The 17,897-nt window shown below is 41.1% G+C and overlaps 1 protein-coding gene across 4 annotated transcripts in view; it reads left to right on the top strand.

Moving 5' to 3' along the window:
- The window catches only part of ptprua (protein tyrosine phosphatase receptor type Ua), a 230,122-nt gene that overhangs the window by 191,533 nt on the left and 20,692 nt on the right, over window positions 1–17,897 (top strand). For 2 of the 4 annotated variants that reach the window (XM_069175965.1, XM_069175968.1), the window contains 6 exons: window positions 569–586; window positions 3,623–3,659; window positions 11,141–11,238; window positions 12,911–13,027; window positions 13,194–13,348; window positions 16,835–16,970. In XM_069175965.1, coding sequence (XP_069032066.1) covers window positions 569–586; window positions 3,623–3,659; window positions 11,141–11,238; window positions 12,911–13,027; window positions 13,194–13,348; window positions 16,835–16,970 — 561 coding nt within the window. The remainder of the gene's footprint in view (window positions 1–568; window positions 587–3,622; window positions 3,660–11,140; window positions 11,239–12,910; window positions 13,028–13,193; window positions 13,349–16,834; window positions 16,971–17,897) is intronic. The other 2 variants (XM_069175969.1, XM_069175967.1) reach the window with 1 other exon arrangement.

Raw genomic sequence — 17,897 nt, 5'->3', positions numbered from 1 at the left:
ATGTAGTAGATAAAAGGCTACGCCTGAAGAAGATGTGCATCTGTCCAGCGGCCTCATCTTTTGCCTCTGTGACATGCGAGTAATGTATTTCCTGCATTACGCTTCTTAGCTCGCTTCAATGTTTCACCTCTGTGGCTTCCAGACGGCGTCCAAGTTGACAAGCAACGGTGTTTTTCCTATTTCATAACCACAAGCTCACGAGTTGTATTTAAACGCAGCATAAGGCCGTCAAAAAAGGAGGTCTTCTCTCCCTGTTGGCCTCTTTCCAACCATCGAAGAGAAGATGGGAGTGCTAGAGAAAGCTGGACTGTCCGCTGTCTTCATAGGAATCAAAGCACAACATAAAAGACTGAAGTCATTGTGAAACAAACGTTTGCTTTTATAGTAGAAACATGGGAATTTGAAGTTTCTGAACATTATTCTCTCCACAGGTGCTCTCTAACCATGTCATTACCCTCTTTCCCTGGCCTTTAATCACAATAACTAGCTCTTGTTTCCTCCCCTGCTCTCCTTCTTTCTCTCTCTGTTTTCCGCCCCCCTCTGTTTTCAACCTTTTGGCATCTCTTAGATTCGGATAAACAGGGAAGTAAGTACCTTGCTTCTCTTCTTTTTTCCATTTCCTCTCCCTTCTCTGGCGGTCCCGTCCAGTCCAGATCCACCTTCCCTCTTCCTCTCTGAGCCTGCTGAGCCTTTCCGCCTTTAGCCCCCCCCCCCCCCCAGGTTTTACCTTTTTCTTTTCTTTCTTTCAAACAGACTGCAGCAATCTTTCTGTCCTCTTTCATCTATAGTCAGATGCTCACATGGAGTTCTTGCTTCACATCAGACTGTCCTTTAAAAGGTCTGATAGTGTGCTCCAGAGAGGAGGAGAGGACAGGTCAGATCAAAGCTTGTGTCCATACACAGGATGAGACAGGACACACTGTAAATATATTCAGTGACAGTGAGTGGAGCAGAAAACACAGCAGTGCAGAACCTTCAGCAGTGTGAGGGCCCGAATTTATCAAGCATCTCAGAGTCAGGTCACAAAGCACCTTCTGCAGTCCTTCAGTTTGGCCTTCACTAAAGAAGTGTTGCTGCAAGCGCAAACCATCATGATTGAATAATTCTGTGGCTAGCCATATCATGCTAGCTAGCCAGATATAGCTAAACTGCTAGGCCTTGCCAACCACAAAAGCCTGCCAAGTTAGCAGCCTGGCTAACTGCCAGTACCACCTTTACAAAGATGGTTGGCTGCCTGGACTGCTGCCAGCTGCTTTCAAAAGAGAAAATTGACTATGTACAAAATTAGAACATTTTAAAGTTAAATGAAAGTGTTTTTAAGCTGCTATTATTGTATCATAAGGTCGAAATGTACCTTTAATTTAAAAAAAAAAAAAAAAAACCTTAATTTTTAAGAGACTTAATTCACTGAAGGATGTTAACAATTCTTCTCACAGAAAGTCAAGCTACATTTAGGTCATTTTTTTTTGTTTCTTTATTTTTTTTATTTGCTAAAAGGATCTACAGAGTTCCAGAGAAATCAAGAGAAAAATTAAAGTTGGCCATGCTGCCTACACTTAGCAAGATACAACTGATTCAAGAGACTTTTTTTTCTCTCATTATCCCCTGATGATGACTCCAAACAGTTGATCTTTTAAAGAGTAGTTTATATTTCACGTAAGATTAAATGGACAACATGGCGAGACTTGGAGTATTCATCTCTCAGTTTCAATCATAACGCATCACTGTTAAGATAGTTTGCAGCTGATAACAGCAGAAATTTGGATTTTAAAGTGTTCACAATGTATGAAACTTGTGAAAGTGATACACAGTTGGTAAAATTATGTGAAATAATGATACCAACAAATGATACGTCGTCTCAATGGAGTGCCAGTGGGTACAACATAATAGCCACAGGTGTGTACATATTTTAAGTAAAATAATAATACATCTCTGAAATCAAGCCAAGCACTTAATTCAAGATATTGACTGGGTAGAAACATTTGACAGTGACAGCTTTTGCTTGGATTGTGCAGTAATTGCTTCATCATTAAACAACTCCACAGGGAGGTTTTGCAATTCGTTTGACAACGAGGAATAATTTGGGTCCTCTGCAATCTAAAATATAACATTAAACATTAAAACATGAAATACAGCATAATATGTGTAACTTTTGTTGGACTCCGTGTACAGCCACCTGTGATGGTAGTTTTTCTGTTATTTCACTTCCTCTGCAGCTGATTTTCAGGCTGAGTCATATGAATTTGTTGATTTCTCAAAATGTCACATAAAAAGCTCGAGGTGTTGCAAAGACAGTGTTGTTTATTCTCCGAGGAGGAGGACGACGACTGGACTCCATCGGACGTCCTCTCAGTGAGGATGATTAAAGTTTCTGCAAGTGAGTCTGAGATGCCTAATAAATATGAGCTCATTTACTTGCAGCGAGGTCAGATTTTCCTTGTCACACAGGTTGTAGACGGAGCAAATGAAATTAAAAAAAATAGTTTTTCTGTCTCTTTTGATAGAATTGAAAAGCTTTCCACGTCTCAGATGACTCTGCATGTTTTACTTTTCTTTTTTCTGTTCAATCCATTGTGAATTCACGTCACTTGATGTTTCTCTGCTTGCCTGTTGTTGGAAAGAAATGTGGTTTCCAAGGTGACAGACAGGAAACTGGTCAGCCCGTTGGAACTCAGCAACAAAGGCTCATGGGAATGAGGGTTGCTGAACTCTTTTCATAGCAATGCCCATCATCTCGACTTCTTGCTCCGGCATGACAGTTATGGAATGTAATTTGTGTTAGCGCCTGGCTGAGTGTCCATAGTGTTTATCACCATGTGTGGGGGTGTGTCCGTACAGTATTTGTACAAGTGTTTACTCAATACAGCAGTTGGAATCACTTTACCCATGAGTGATGAGAAACCGCACTAATTTTAATTCAAGGGATCCATCGTGCTCGGCTGCTCTGCATTCAGCACGCAGGGTTTTGCCTGGTGGAGTGCCAGGACACCACTAATAGCCTTCCAGGCCAGGCACACTGTATCATAAATGCACTAATGCCAAGCAGAGCAGAAAGGAGACAGCCAGATCAGTCAGCATCACTCAGGTAGAATTACTCCCAGAGCTGAAGATCCCTCACTTGTCAATCTACCTTTGATCAGCAGCCCTGGCTGCATGCAAAGCAGTGTGCACTGGGCCGCCTTTGAAATGCAGCTCCCCTCACTCTGCATGTAATGACCTGGCTCTGAGTCAGGCAGTGAAAAACTGGAATTAAAGCCACTCCTCTATGCTTTTATTATTCAAGTGTGATCCTTCACCCAGAGCCTGGTGCCTAAAAAAAACACAGCCCAAAGAATGTTTGGGCTGGTCAAACATCACCGGCCCGATAGAGCTGATTAATTCTAAGGGAAAGAAGTTCAGTCAGAGGCAGAGCAGAAATTTTCGCAGAGCGCTGACAGAATTTTTCGCAGAGCGCTGAGATGAATAAGAGATGACTTGATGCTGAAAATGGAGAAAAGAGAATGGATGGGAGGGGTGGAATGAGAGTTAGAGGATTCCCAGTCTCGCTTCATCATCTGCTTGGTGATTGTTAACTCTCTCCCATCTCTTTTGCTCTCTCTCCTCTCCACTGTCTGTCACACAGGGTTACCAGCGATCAAACCACTTCATCGCCACTCAAGGTGAGTGTACAGTAATATCCCCCCCAGCAGCTGTGTTTGACTGCTAATATTTGTGTTTGTTTGTGGCACTCAGCTGACAATATGAAAATGAGTTTTACTGAATTATTAATGTGGCAAACAGCAAGGAGCCGGCGTTGCGTCACACTGACATCTGGATTTCCACCACAAACAATCACTTTGTGAGAAACGCTCCCAGGACAATCGACTGTAACTGTCAGTCAGTCTGCACTGTAACACTACCGACTGTCACTGCCTGTGAAGCTCTGCTGTCTCTCCTCCCCCCCATCTGCATGTGTGGTGCACCAGCTCTCTGATGTGGGTTTGACACAGTGTATAGGCTGCACTCCCTGAGCAGCGCACACCCAAAAGCAGACGGAAAGAGACAAAGACACCGAGAGAGAAAGAGAGCAAGAAGCTTCCTTCATTCTCTCCCGGCTCTGATCCTGTTTATTCAGTGAATGTGTTTTTTTTTCCCACTAGGTAATCCCCCTCTGATTTCCTCCCATCTTTCACTTTGGTCTCAGTTCTGCCGCTTCTCAAAAGTAACCTCTGAAAATATCTCTTTCACATTTTGCTCTTTCTGCATACCAGGGTGCAGACAGAGGTGGGAAGAGTGCTACAATGTGCTGTTCAAGTTGGAGTGAAATGTTTAGTTCAGATGCAGCTACAGTAGTCGCTGGTTTAAACATCAGTCAAACAAAAAAAGTCACGAATGTTTAATTCGAAGGGACAGTACGGATAAAAAGATCTCATGAAAAGACCAAAACCATCAATGAAATGATACTAACAAGTATTATGTTTCACTGCTCTGATCCAAAATCGCCCAGAAACAGTTAAAACCCATCAGTGAGCCACACTATTGCACTAAATGACACATTTCTTCATTATGAAAAATGTGGGCGCTATAGTTCATTTAGAAACAGCTGTGCACACTAATAACAGCCATTACTTTAACACTTTCACTCTCCAGAAACAATTTTCCAATGCAGTCACAAACATACAAAGTTGTCGTTATTATTCCTCTCAGCACCGGCCCCTGACAACCAAGTGCAGTGAATTAGTATGAACAGTTGTAGCTAATTGTGATCTGGTGTTCCTGTTTTAAGCATTAGAAGATATACACTGTGTGCAAAATCACTTCCTTGTTCACACACGCACTGCAAAATATAACTTCTCTATATAATAGTTCACTGAATAGTGGGCAGAAAATTTAGATTTCTGACAACCATCATAAGGGTTTTCTACAATTACCGATAGCTGTTGAGGTATTTTTACGTCTCTAAAATGCAATGCATTGTGGGACTTTGAGCTGAAAGTACTTTTTTTTTTTCGTTTCTTTGTAGAATATAAGAAGTCACCATGTAGAGGATCAATTTCTGAATTATAACACCACAATAAAATGGTTGACAAGTCCACTATAAAGTAAACAGGGATTGAATGTGGTCATTGATCCTGAGCCTAAGAAGAATGCTCATTTGCGTTGTTCGGCAACATCTAGCTAAACAGAAAGGGACTGGCTTGGCCGAGGCTTTTGTAACCCAGACAAGTTTTAAAACCCAGAAGGAGAAATTTCCCTGATTGCTGTCAATGTGAGGAACAGAGAATGTACCTTCCGTTAGGTATCAGGATGTCCCCAAGTTAATACCGAGTCTGATCCCATACCTACATTTACCTGAACGACACAGCTGCCCAGTGCATTAGTTTGACAGAGAAGCTTTTGTAACACCTGGATGACACACAACACAACACAGCCAAGCAACATTTAAAAAATGAATTGGCACTTAATCAGCCTTATTTTAGCCGATACAGATCCATTAGAATATACCTTAATCAGTCTTGATAGGAACATCTCTAGTTATTAACCTCCTCTTTTCATGTCCACTCTCCTTTTCCTAGCTTTAATTTGGACTTCCAGAGACACTCAAATGTGATGCACATTTAAATTACGCTGGTGTGATTCTCACTCAGGAGCTTGTTCAGTTGTTGGTGAGGTCACACATTAACCTCAGTTCCAAGCTGTTTAATTGAAGCTCTGACGCATTAATTTAAAACAGCACAGAAACAGCACACAGTTACAGGTGTCTGCTTAAAGTGTCTGGTGACTTCAGTTAATCTACGCCTTCCAACCAATCAGAGCACATCACCTTTAGTAGCTGGGGTATGAAATAGAATATTTATACATTATGTTTTCGTAGTTTAATTTCACATTGGTATCCATAGGTACTGCCCCTGTTACAGATGCATCTTATAACACAGTTTAAATCAAGACTTCCCATCAGGGTTTGATTTTCATTAATAAAAACAAAGTTTTCCACATACACATTGTATTATGACCCACAAACCTTTACCTATAAATTTCGATATTAAAAATGTAAGCCTGTGTGAAAGTTTTAAAAGTTGTATACTTAAATGTTTTTGTTTTGTAATAATAAAAAGGAAGTATCACATTGTCTTAAATAGTTTGTCAGTAAGATTAGTGAAGCTTCAAACAGTTCAGGAATATAATTTCAAGACATTTGTTTTCCATTCTGTGAAGGATACAGTTTAAATAGAGAATGTATTCCATCTGCAGTTCAAAATGCTCCAATAGAGGCTCATCTTTGTACTAAAAGTTTTTTTGTTAAAGAATACAAAGTCGGACAAAAATGATTTTATTGATGAAAATAATAATAATAATGATAATACTTTTTATTTATATAGAGCTTTTCAAGATACTCAAAGACACTTTACAGGTTCAACTGATCAAAACAACACAATACAAGTATAAATCAAACAACATTAGTCACACATTAAACGCTGCTTATAAGAGTAAAAACAACATGATTATTCAACAGCAGCGAGGGAATGATTAGCCGATCTTCAGAGGGGAATCTGGTGGTGAGCGAGAAGCTGGTGATTGGAGGAGGGAGGCAGGAGGTGAAGTGAGGCGACAGCAGCAGCAGAGCAAGTGATGATGTGAACACAGAGAAACAGCATAGAAGTGACTCTCTAAGTGGCCATGAGCGAGCTGCACTGGTTGACTCAACAGTGTGGAGAAGAATGGGCGAGGGACGGGGGACCTGATGAGATCGTTGCTTGGGGTCAGGAGAGGTGACGAGCAGCAGGTGAGGGAGAGTGTCAGGAGCGAGGCGGATCCACGACAGACTGGAAAACACAGAGTCATAACTATTGGTGTGTTTATGAGCAACTGGGAAGTGGGAAAGTTCCAGCAATTGTGCAGGAAAATAAAGCTGTTGAACTGGGAATATCCCACAGGGAAAATAAGAGGTTTAGATTCGATGTCAATTGACATGGCAGCGTTTGTCGTGAAAGAAGAAAGGTATTTGGTTGATATAGCTTACCTAGTTTGCTCGCTGTGTTAAATGGCAGTTCATCGAAACATGTAGAAATGTACTGAACAAATTATATTGAGCACCTGAGCTCTATTTTGTCCCCGTGTTGATTTATTCAGCTGAGGAAGAGGTTGCTTGTCACTTTTCTGTATTGTAACAGCAGAAATAGAAACAGAACACATTTCCTGGAGGCTGCTATATTTTCTGTTTGTGAATGCTCTTAATTTGGAAGTGGGGTGTCCCAAATGGTAACTCCCGAATGATAACACACAATACATTCTCCACATGACGTGTCCCGTTAGTGTTCATCATATGCCCGTCAGTCTGGTTAGTTCAGTGTCTCAGGATCTCTTACCAACCAAGTGTTATCTTTGCGCTCAAACTGATTTTAACTTTAAATTAAAAAAGATGAATCCCGCTTTGAATGCTTTTTTTTGTTGTTGTAAACTGCAAGAATCCCCTTCAGTGTGTTTTCTGAGGAGTGTTTGTGCAGAAGAAAAATTAGGTACCATTTTCTCCCGGGGAATTTGTGTTTTTGCAGGTTGTTTACAGCGAAAGTCACTAACAACCAAAAAACATCAAACTAAGTTAGTTTAATGTAATGATTTATTACATCTGTATTTTATAGAATTGAATTAATGTCTGTCTGATAATAGGCTAATAACCAATGTATTATATTCTGTTGGTTAATTATGCCTCAATGAGCATCGGTGCTTCAGGCACAATGCATTTCAGTTTCTGGTCCCCAGATAAAATACCTGCAAAGGAATCCTGACTTTATCTTTAGAAACATGACAATACGACGCTGGTTGTGGAAGATATACCAAAATACAGTCAGTTAAAGCTGAAATTCCTGCCTTCCTGTCTGACACACATCTATTGCACAGTGTCGCCACACACACACACACTGACTTGCACACGTCGTACTGTAGATACACTGCATCATTAAAGCTTCCACTCACCCCTCCTGTTCTGCACACTTCCAGCATCCTGCTCTGCATATGTGCGCCACGAGCCCTGGGTGGTCGACTGAGGCGGCAGGTTCAGGTTGATTCGCTGTATCTTAGATGAGTCTTAAGGCGGCCAGTCTTCGGCAGCAGGCAGCAGGTGCCCTGGGCTAACTCTCTATTATGTCCAGAGATGAGGGAGTGGGCGATGGGGGAGGTGGTGGAGGTGGAGGTGGAGGTGGGGGGCAGACAGGGAGGAGAAATGCCAAGCGCACTCTGAAAGCTGCGGTCCAAAGCGGCGGCGTGTTGTGCTGTGCATACAGATTCACCCGGCTGTCGGGATCACACATCACCCGTCTCTCGACTGACTGCCCCGTCCCTCTGGCGATGCATTAGTGTGCCTCTCCTGCTGCTGCTGAAAAATTAACAACTCATATTGCTAATACACATAGAAGCCGCCGCAGTGATTGCTAACAGGGGGAGGGAGCTGTGAATAGATCCGTGAACAGGAAGGGAAAACAGTGGCTGAAGTAGTGGCCCACGTGTGAGCAGTAAAACGTACACAGGCTCACCTCGGGGGGGGGGGGGGGGGGGGGGGGGGGGGGGGGCACTGTAAGGGGCCATCATACACTGTGGGGGATCCTCAGCAAAGAAATACATCAACCACCCCATCCATAAATATGCACTCAGTCAGTTCAGTCCAAAAATGCTTTGGGTCAATTGTGCTTAATCAGATGTTATAATAAATTACAGGATGCACACATATGGGAGCATTTGAACAACAGAGGAGGAGCACATGTAAATATCCAACATCAAATATGAACTCATAAGAATACTGAAAGAAACTCACTCACACATTCTGGAACAGCTGTTCTTTCCACATAATTTATACACATAAACATCTATAAATCACGTGCAATCACACATATGATTTATACATACATACATACAAACACACTAAGTGGGGCCAGTTTTTGGTGCCTTATGATTCGGGAGCTAGAAGTGGCCCCACTTTCTGAGCTTTTCGGGGACTGTATAGTGTCTTTATGGGAGGTCTAAGGAGGTTTATATCTCAATGAGTGGACGTTGGGGGGGCCTCATTTCCCCAGTTTTTTTTAAGGGACCCCAAACATTTGCCTGGTTGGCCTCTCCTGAGAGAGCGCCTCTGACTCGGGTCGATACAGACCTGTATCTGTCTGTTCTAAAATGGAAAGTTGTTTTCAGGCTCTGCAGACGTCCTGTTTTGAACAGACAATTACAGTTTTTTCTTCCTCCTCCTTCTGTGTTTGCATGTTTCCTGCGGGGCATGTAGTCAAAGCTTTACCTTTTCAATCCACATCTGTGGAGGGAAAAAACAGTGAAAACAAGCACTGCTGTATACCTCATTGTATCTGTGTTTTACCTTATCAGGAGCTATTTAAAGAATCCAAAGCTCTCTGTCCGAGTCAGGCTCTGAAGCACTCTTCCATGTCTTTATCGTCACCAGGAGGGATTATAGCAATGTCCCTTTTTCTTATCCTTCCTGTAACAGGCATTCAGTGGTTCAACCTTTGCAGCATGTATCTTAACCCTCCCATTGTCCTAGGGTCGAAATGACCCTCAGCTGTGTTCAATCAACCTCTATTTTATTTTTATATTTTTATATTTTATATTTTTATATTTTTTATTTTTATAGGAGGCTGTGAGGGTTTCTTTAAAGAAACCCTCACAAAAAAAAAATCTAAAAATAAAATAGAACTTGGTTGAACACAGCTGCGGGTCATTTTGACGCAAGGACAACAGGAGGGTTAAGCAGGACCAAAGAGTCCAATCATATCTTCCACTGGCCCTGTGGTCATCATACAGTTGACTTAAAAGACAAGGCCAGTGTTACTCTTTTTTTCTCTGATGTCAACTGATCAAATGAAAAATAAAAGTAAATGGTAAAATATTATAACTAGAGGTGACTAGAGATCACAGTGAAACATTGTTGGTCAACCAGGCTGATTGGGAGGCGGAACAATTGCCCCACACTCAACCCCACAATGGACACACACACACACACACACACACACACACACACACACATCAATGGTGCATGGCCAGAATATGGCCACCCTGCCTCCATGTTTGTATTTTCTCCTAATCCCAGCCATGTGTTTTTGCTCAAACTTTAATTTCCCTGTAAATCACATGGCTGTATGCATGAATTAGGTTTCGGTTTCCGTCTACTACAGGGAACTTTAACGCCCTGACAGCACCCAGCGTCTCTATTCAACGTTTTGCCGTTATACCGGGTTGGTTGCTCAGAAACAGTGAATTCGTCCAAACTGATGCTCCAGTGAGTGTTTCCAACAGCTGGAGGGTGTATTCGTAAAAATAAAACATAAAAGTGTTTGTGTTTTTGCCAATAAAGGAAGATGTCTTCCAGTGCAACAGTCTGGCTTTCTGATTTGTTTAAATATGTTTTGCACATCAATGGAGTCCTATGGAACAGAGGAATATCAGCCAATACAGCCAACAATCAACAGTAGGAGCAATATACTATTGATTACATAAAAATATAGAATATATATAACATTACCAGCTTGATGACATAACAATCTCTAAGACCTGTCGAGGTATTGCTGGTCTGGTCCCAGGTTTAAAGATAGGCCACATGAAGACGCAGTTACGTGAACGTTGTTCCAGATAAAGTCCTCCTGGTCAGTTTCAGGAGACACCATGATATCCTTATTAAACAAACTGCACGGGCAGAAATTAATAGACACCTCGTTCACTGAAGTATTCGGCAGAAGAGTCAGTATGAGGGAGGACCTTGTGATAATATCAACGCCACAGTGTAATGAAATCAATGGAAGTGTCATGTGCTGCAGGAGGCTGTGATTTGTGTCCTCTCACTGCTAGGCAACATCGGAGCTTGTTTGCACAACGGTGGAGGATTTGTGGGTGTATTGAAATTACATTTCTCTGTAGTATTAGGAGAACAGAGAGCGGGCAATAGTTCATGAATGACACATTGTTACTCTATTCCCTGGCATGGATTACAGCACCTCTACATTAATGGTTATTGCTGCTATTTTCTCTGATTTATGGCTCATCTCTCCGCCCCCTCATCCTCCTCCTCTCTCTCTTTCTTCCTCCACCTCCTCTTCTCCTTTATTTTTTTCTCCTCTCACCACTCCTCCACCTATACCTCCACCATATATCTCCTCCTCCGCAGGCCCCAAGCAGGAGATGATCTACGATTTCTGGCGGATGGTGTGGCAGGAGAACTGCTTCAGTATTGTCATGATCACCAAGCTGGTGGAAGTGGGCAGGGTAGGTTTCTCTTCACTGTGTCCTGTGACCTCTTCTGCTGCCTGTGAAGATGGATGGAGGAAATGTATTTCTGGAGCTCCCTTTATCATTCACTATACATCAGAAGAGTTGCTGTGCTCTGTTTTGTGGGAGGAAATGGCTGCCGCTGTCTGATCATGAGTGATCACCTTTTACTTTGGTGGCTGTGGTCCAAGGTCAAAGCTTTGATGTATATGAAGGCCGACGGCAGAATATTGTGGCCTGGTGTTTGAACTGTTCCTGCCTCTGTAGAATACAGTCGGCTACTGTTTTAGTATTCACAGTGTGTGTGACACCAAACATTTCACGTATAAAATGTGATTTGTGGAGATACCAGTCAGACAGAAATATTCTTCGTATAGAGCAGAAGGTTTACTGTTTGTATGTCAAATTAAAGGGATGAGACACTGATTTTAAACAACTACAGTGTTTACACATCAAATAGGGTACTACTTAATGTGTGAAAACAGCTTGTGGTTGTGTAAATCCATCACCAAGTTGGGTTCTTAGTAACTGCTATGTAGTTGGTTTACTGAGTCAGGTTGCACCTTTGAAACAAAAAAAAAAAGTCTTATCTTAAGATTTTAGTCACAATTAAGGAATGCTAAGTCACTGTAGCATCCGTGACATAATGAGCCAAAAAAAAACAAATTTAAGCCGGCTAAGTAATATTAGCTAAAAGTGACAGTTCTTAAATACTCGATAAATGATGATATGACTGGATTATTTGTATACATATTTGGGCAAATATGTATTTCAGCGTTAATACTATGGATGTAGTTTATAGGCTATTGAGCAGGAATTCTGACGATGCTAACCTAAGTCAATTAATTCCACATTACTTAATCCTAATGTTTTGGTTTAAATGCAATGTTATTTTTGTGGTGTTTTGATGAATAAATAGCTGGATTAACCCTTAAATCATACTTTTACAGCCAGAAGTTTTTGTTTTATAGCTGTTTCATTTCTAAAATATATCTAATAAACAGAAACGGTGCAAACAGGCTGGCATAATTTTGAAAAAACGGAATTAACAAACGAACAGCAGGGCCAAGCAATTGTCAGCCAGGGTCACATGTTAACAGGAACCAAAAAAATGGTCTGCATAATTAGTGCCCTCGTGTTTCACCCTCACACATGGCAATGCTACTTCAACTCCCCATAGGCTACTGTAGTCGTTCCAGAGCTCTGGTGGTGAGAAAAAACATGCATTTTTGGATCAGAAAAGGCGTCTGTTGCCTGAAGCAATAGAAAATGTTGAGATCATGAGGCCAGTGGTCAAAGAAAATGCCAATGCCCCCCAAAAAAACACTGCATCAACTGGAAAATAAAGCAGCCATTAGTCTTAAAAACACATTAGCAGTGGAGGTTTGGAGAGCCTTGGACCTTTAAGTTCTATTGCCAACACTATTAAATGCCCAGAAAAATCCTCTTAAAACATGTCTTATCTTACTTTGGTGTCAACACATCTTTGATCGAGATGAATGTTGAAAAGTCCAAATATTTAGCAAAGGTCACCGCCGGATTAGAACAATGCAGTTTGTCTTTTTGTTGAGATCTTTGTCACTTGCTGGTGTGAATGTTTGTCGAGCAGCGTTGAGATAAATCAGCTGTGCGTGTAAGTGAACCTGTCTGAACTTTGTTGTTTGTCCAGATGAAGTGCTGTAAGTATTGGCCTGATGACACTGAGCTCTACGGTGACATTAAGATAACACTGCTGAAGACAGAAACTCTGGCAGAGTACACTGTGCGCACCTTTGCCATGGAGAGGGTGAGTCATACTCTCTCATTATTTTCACATCAACTCTCTGAGCACAGTCACTACGGCATGTCATGTGTGCCCACCAATACAGCTCTCATTCTTCAGATTTGTTTAATTGGCTTCTGCTTGTAGGACTCTTTATATTAAGCACATCTCATTAAATTGTGTCTTCCAGAGAGGTTACCCCGCCAAACACGAGGTGTGCCAGTTCCACTTCACCTCCTGGCCCGAGCACGGCGTGCCGTACCACGCTACCGGCCTGCTGGCCTTCCTGCGCCGGGTCAAGGCTTCAACACCGCCTGATGCTGGGCCGGTGGTGGTCCACTGCAGGTAGCTCCGCTTCCGTCCTGATATTTAGCTAAACACCAAACAGATGTAGTCGCTGTAAATACTTCCAGTAACACAAATTCTCCTATTCTCTATTATCCTACTTCTGTCATGTTCAACATGATGTAATACACTTAATTTGCATTAACTCCTACTTCAGTGTTTTTCTACGTTTATTGAAACAACTGTCAGCTTCTTATACGTGTCTGTGCAGAGCACAATAGTGATCGTAACGCAAATTAAATGTTTCATACATAACCAGCATGGAATTCACAAATCAAGGACGGTGTCTGGCTTTTGTCCTCTGTGCTCACCGGTTTCCTTTCAATCCATTTATTAATATCAAAAAAAGAGAAATGTGATTGAACTTCTCTTCCTACTGTTTCTGCCGTAGACGAAGCACTCATGTCCAGGGGTGTAGTGCTATTTGATAAAGTACCGGAGCATGCATGTGACGTGGGTGCACGAGCGTACACATGGGCTCGTTTCTCAGGTGTAACCACAGTTCCTTTAGTGGCAATTAAATTATATATATATATATATTTCTATCTCTTTAATAAATACGACAATATAATCCTACTATTTTTAACGGTTCTTTTGGATCACTCATCTAAAGCGTGATTGTCCGACTTTGGTCACAACACGTTCCTGTTGTTGTTTCACAATGAAGGTCTTTTAAGAAATGAGCGGTTTTCAATCTAAAAAAAATACTACAGGGCTTTTAATTTTAAATACTTCAGGAAGTGTTGAGTTTGGAGTATATTATCAGTATTACTTTTAAATACAGTCTACGGTATTACCGTATAATACAATAACTTTGACAGCGCTAAAGGTAGCTGATCATAACGAGGCTTTAGGTTGATATTGTGAATCAATTAATACATTTTAAATACAACTACGACCGTTTGAATTTTGTTTTTATTGGCTCTCTTGATTGACATAGGCTTTGGCTCTTCAAACGCATGTACAAAAACATGTAAATTAATTTCAACCGGATCAAGAGAGCTGTAGACATTTTATTTCCTCACTTGAAGAAAGCACGACACCTCTGCTCATGTCACTGCCATCAGTTTGTTTGAGCTGCTTTGGAAGCTTTGAATCTGAGGATCTTGGTCAGCTTGCATTTGGACTCTAGTACAGTTTCTTTGTGGTTGACAACTAACAAGCACAGAATTTAATTCTATGTGATTGTAGCATGAATTCAAAAGCTAAACTGCTTTAATATCCATCTGCTGGCTGTGAACTGTTCAGGGAGCCATCTTATAATGTGCCATCTGTATAAGCGATATAGCCTGTTCATGCAAATCATTTAGTAACCATAGTAACACTCCGACAGTTCATTAAGTCCATTAAAAAGAGCTGTACAAGACTCCCCCTTTTTTCCTCCTGTCTTTACCTGTATGTCAGTTTGACATGCAGCTGATTTGCAGGCTAATAATCCTGATAAAGTGCAGCATGATCTCCTAAAAGTCAGAGGAGTCTCATTTTCTCACGTGTCCACGTTGCGTTAATGATGCAGGATGACAGTCGGAAATGTCAATGACCTACGTGTTGGTCTGAAAAACAAACAGCTAATGGTTTGTTTGTGAAAATACAGTGTGAGAACAAATGTAAACAATTTTTAAATTTTTCCTCAGGCTACAGGTGTGAAAACTCTTTGTTCGTACCCTCATGGTTGAAATGCACTTATTGTAAGTCGCTTTGGATAAAAGCGTCAGCTAAATGTAATGTAATGTAATGTAATGTAAAAACTCTCATTCAATCATGTTAGAAAGAAAAACAAACAAAACACAAACGGATGATGTGAAAAGCAGCAATGAATTGTCAAGATGTACCAGAGCAACTTGTGGTGCAGTAATTATGCAATCTATGATACATTAGCAATGAGATATTACATTTAATAGGCAGTTAATTCACTTTCACGCCTGTGCCTCCAGACCAAGAAGAACAACAAATAATTTAACTGTAATTTTCTCAACTGGAAATTCAGAATAGTTCAAATAGATGTCTGTGAATGACACCTCTGACCACTGAGCAGGGTTATAGCACTAGCGTGATGATGGCCAGGAAACCGACAGGTCGGCTGAAGAGAGATTAAATTAAACTTATTGTTGTATCTAGTGTTCCACAGCAGGAAGATTCAACATCTATTTACTTGTCGGAGCGTCGGTGGGTCATTTATAAACTAATCTAACTCTGGTGGTTTTTGAATAGTTCGTTTTTATCAAATTTATTTTCATTGAAGCCAATGTCTCCCAGATGTGCCAGTGTGATATATGTCAGCTCATTGATTGGACAGCTTTGTGATGTCATCAGTGCTACATGGACCCAACCAGGGCTAGAAGATGGATGGATCGAAGTCATATCATTTGCATTTGTAGATAAAATCCCATATATATTTCATAATGTGTTGTGGTTAGACTGTTAATATTTCACACCACAAACTGGTGGTGAGAGAAACAGAAAAACTAATTATATAATTTTTAATTTCAGATAAAGGAAGCCAGTTTGCACTTTATTTCTTGTATGTATATTCATGCTCCCTGGTGGCACAAACAGCTCATCCAGAAATAACTTATTATGAGCATTATTAATATTATTTGGCTGTACAGCGCTCACATGTTTTTTTTCTAAGGGAATGACGTCAAAATGTAAACTCTAGGAATTATTATTCTTAGTGTGTTTTGTTGAGTTATACATTTCTTCCAGCTCGTGAATCACCCACCGAATTTTATTTTTGTACTCCACCTTGCATAACCTGATTGCATTGTGCATGATGCACCACCAGCAAGTTAATCCAACAAATTAATACTCAGCCGCATATGTCAGAAATATCAGCAATGTAAGTCCAGGACTCGTGATATGAACATGAGTAAATATCATCAGGGCACTTGGGATTTTTAATCATCACCATGAGGCTGAGATCTGGTGCTAATACCTATTGTTATTGTGGACCAGTGTGCACACCAGCTGTGTGAGATCTAACTCTGATTAAGCAGCAATCCTTTTCCGTGCCATCATAAATGATGTGCTTGTTTAACAGCACTGATGCACTGCAGAGAGACTCTTTTTCCTGGAAGAGCAACGGACGAGCAACGGACAGGTGGAAGTATGAAGACAAATGTGTTGCTGGGAAATAAAATATCCCAGTGCAGGCACAGTTTTAAAGGCCTTACAAAAAGAGGGCTGAGGCCTTCACAAGCACCCACACATGCCATTATCGTAGCGTTAAACCAGACATGGAAAGGTATTGGCCAGTACAGAGAGTATTTGTAAATGTCTCTCCAACTATGAGGGTTTTAACTTTCAGACTTCAACTTGGATCTTTTATTCTGGCAGAAAATAATGGTCTCTGTATTCTCTTTCTTTATTTCCAGAACAAAAAGTCTTATTATACCTGGCAGAGTATTTCGATCATTACCAAAGGCTCCCTGCTGAGACTTTTTTCATTCAGGCTTGTCCATCCCTCTCCTCTCTCTTCCGCAACAGTATGGGGGCAGGCAGGACCGGCTGCTACATTGTGCTGGATGTCATGCTGGATATGGCCGAGTGTGAAGGAGTGGTGGACATCTACAACTGTGTTAAGACCCTCTGCTCCCGCCGCATCAACATGATCCAGACTGAAGTGAGTGGGAGGGTGGGAATGTGGTCAGAGAGGGCCTGCTGACACTGTTAACCAGAAGCTCACAGGTTTCATCTTCACAGTGCGAAGTTGCCCACATTTTTCATCATCATTATAATTTACCATTTTAATACATGTTTCCAAGAATTTTATTATTTTCAGGCTGAAATAAACTATGAAACCACATTCAGATGAACATGGGCATGAAGTGTTACAGTAATTAAGTCAAAATAGAGCCATCCCAGTGTAAAATCCTGAATTAAGAGAAAAAAGGCATTTAAAGCTGCATTATTTATTTTGTTGTTGTTGTTTTGGCCACAGAAAGAAGCTAAAAACATCTGACTTTTAAAAATTGTTGTGATGAACAAAGGATATACAGTGCATCCAGAAAGTATTCACAGCGCTTCACTTTTTCCACATTTTGTTATGTTACAACTTTATTCCAAAATGGATTAAATTCATTTTTTTCCCTCAAAATTCTACACACAATACCCCATAATGACAAAGTGAAAAAAGTTTGTTTAAAATTTGTGCAAATATATTAAAAATAAAGAACGAAAATATAAAAAGGTACATAAGTATTCACAGCCTTTGCTCAATACTTTGTTGAAGCACCTTTGGCAGAAATTACAGCCTCAAGTCTTTTTGAGTATGATGCTATAAGCTTGGCACCTATTCTTGGGCAGTTTCTCCCATTCTTCTTTGCAGGACCTCTCAAGCTCCATCAGGTTGGATGGGGAGCATCGGTGCACAGCCATTTTCAGATCTCTCCAGAGATGTTCAATCGGGTTCAAGTCTGGGCTCTGCCTGGGCCTCTCAAAGACATTCACAGAGTTGTCCCGAAGACACTCCTTTGTTATCTTGGCTGTGTGCTTCGGGTCGTTGTCCTGTTGGAAGATGAACCTTTGCCCCAGTCTGAGGTCCAGAGCG

Source organism: Embiotoca jacksoni, unplaced genomic scaffold (genome assembly GCF_022577435.1).
Source record: "Embiotoca jacksoni isolate LCO1_2020_lvr unplaced genomic scaffold, fEmbJac1.0.p SCAF_7, whole genome shotgun sequence".
NCBI classification, from domain to species: domain Eukaryota; kingdom Metazoa; phylum Chordata; class Actinopteri; family Embiotocidae; genus Embiotoca; species Embiotoca jacksoni.
This window is presented reverse-complemented; position numbering and strand designations above follow the sequence as displayed.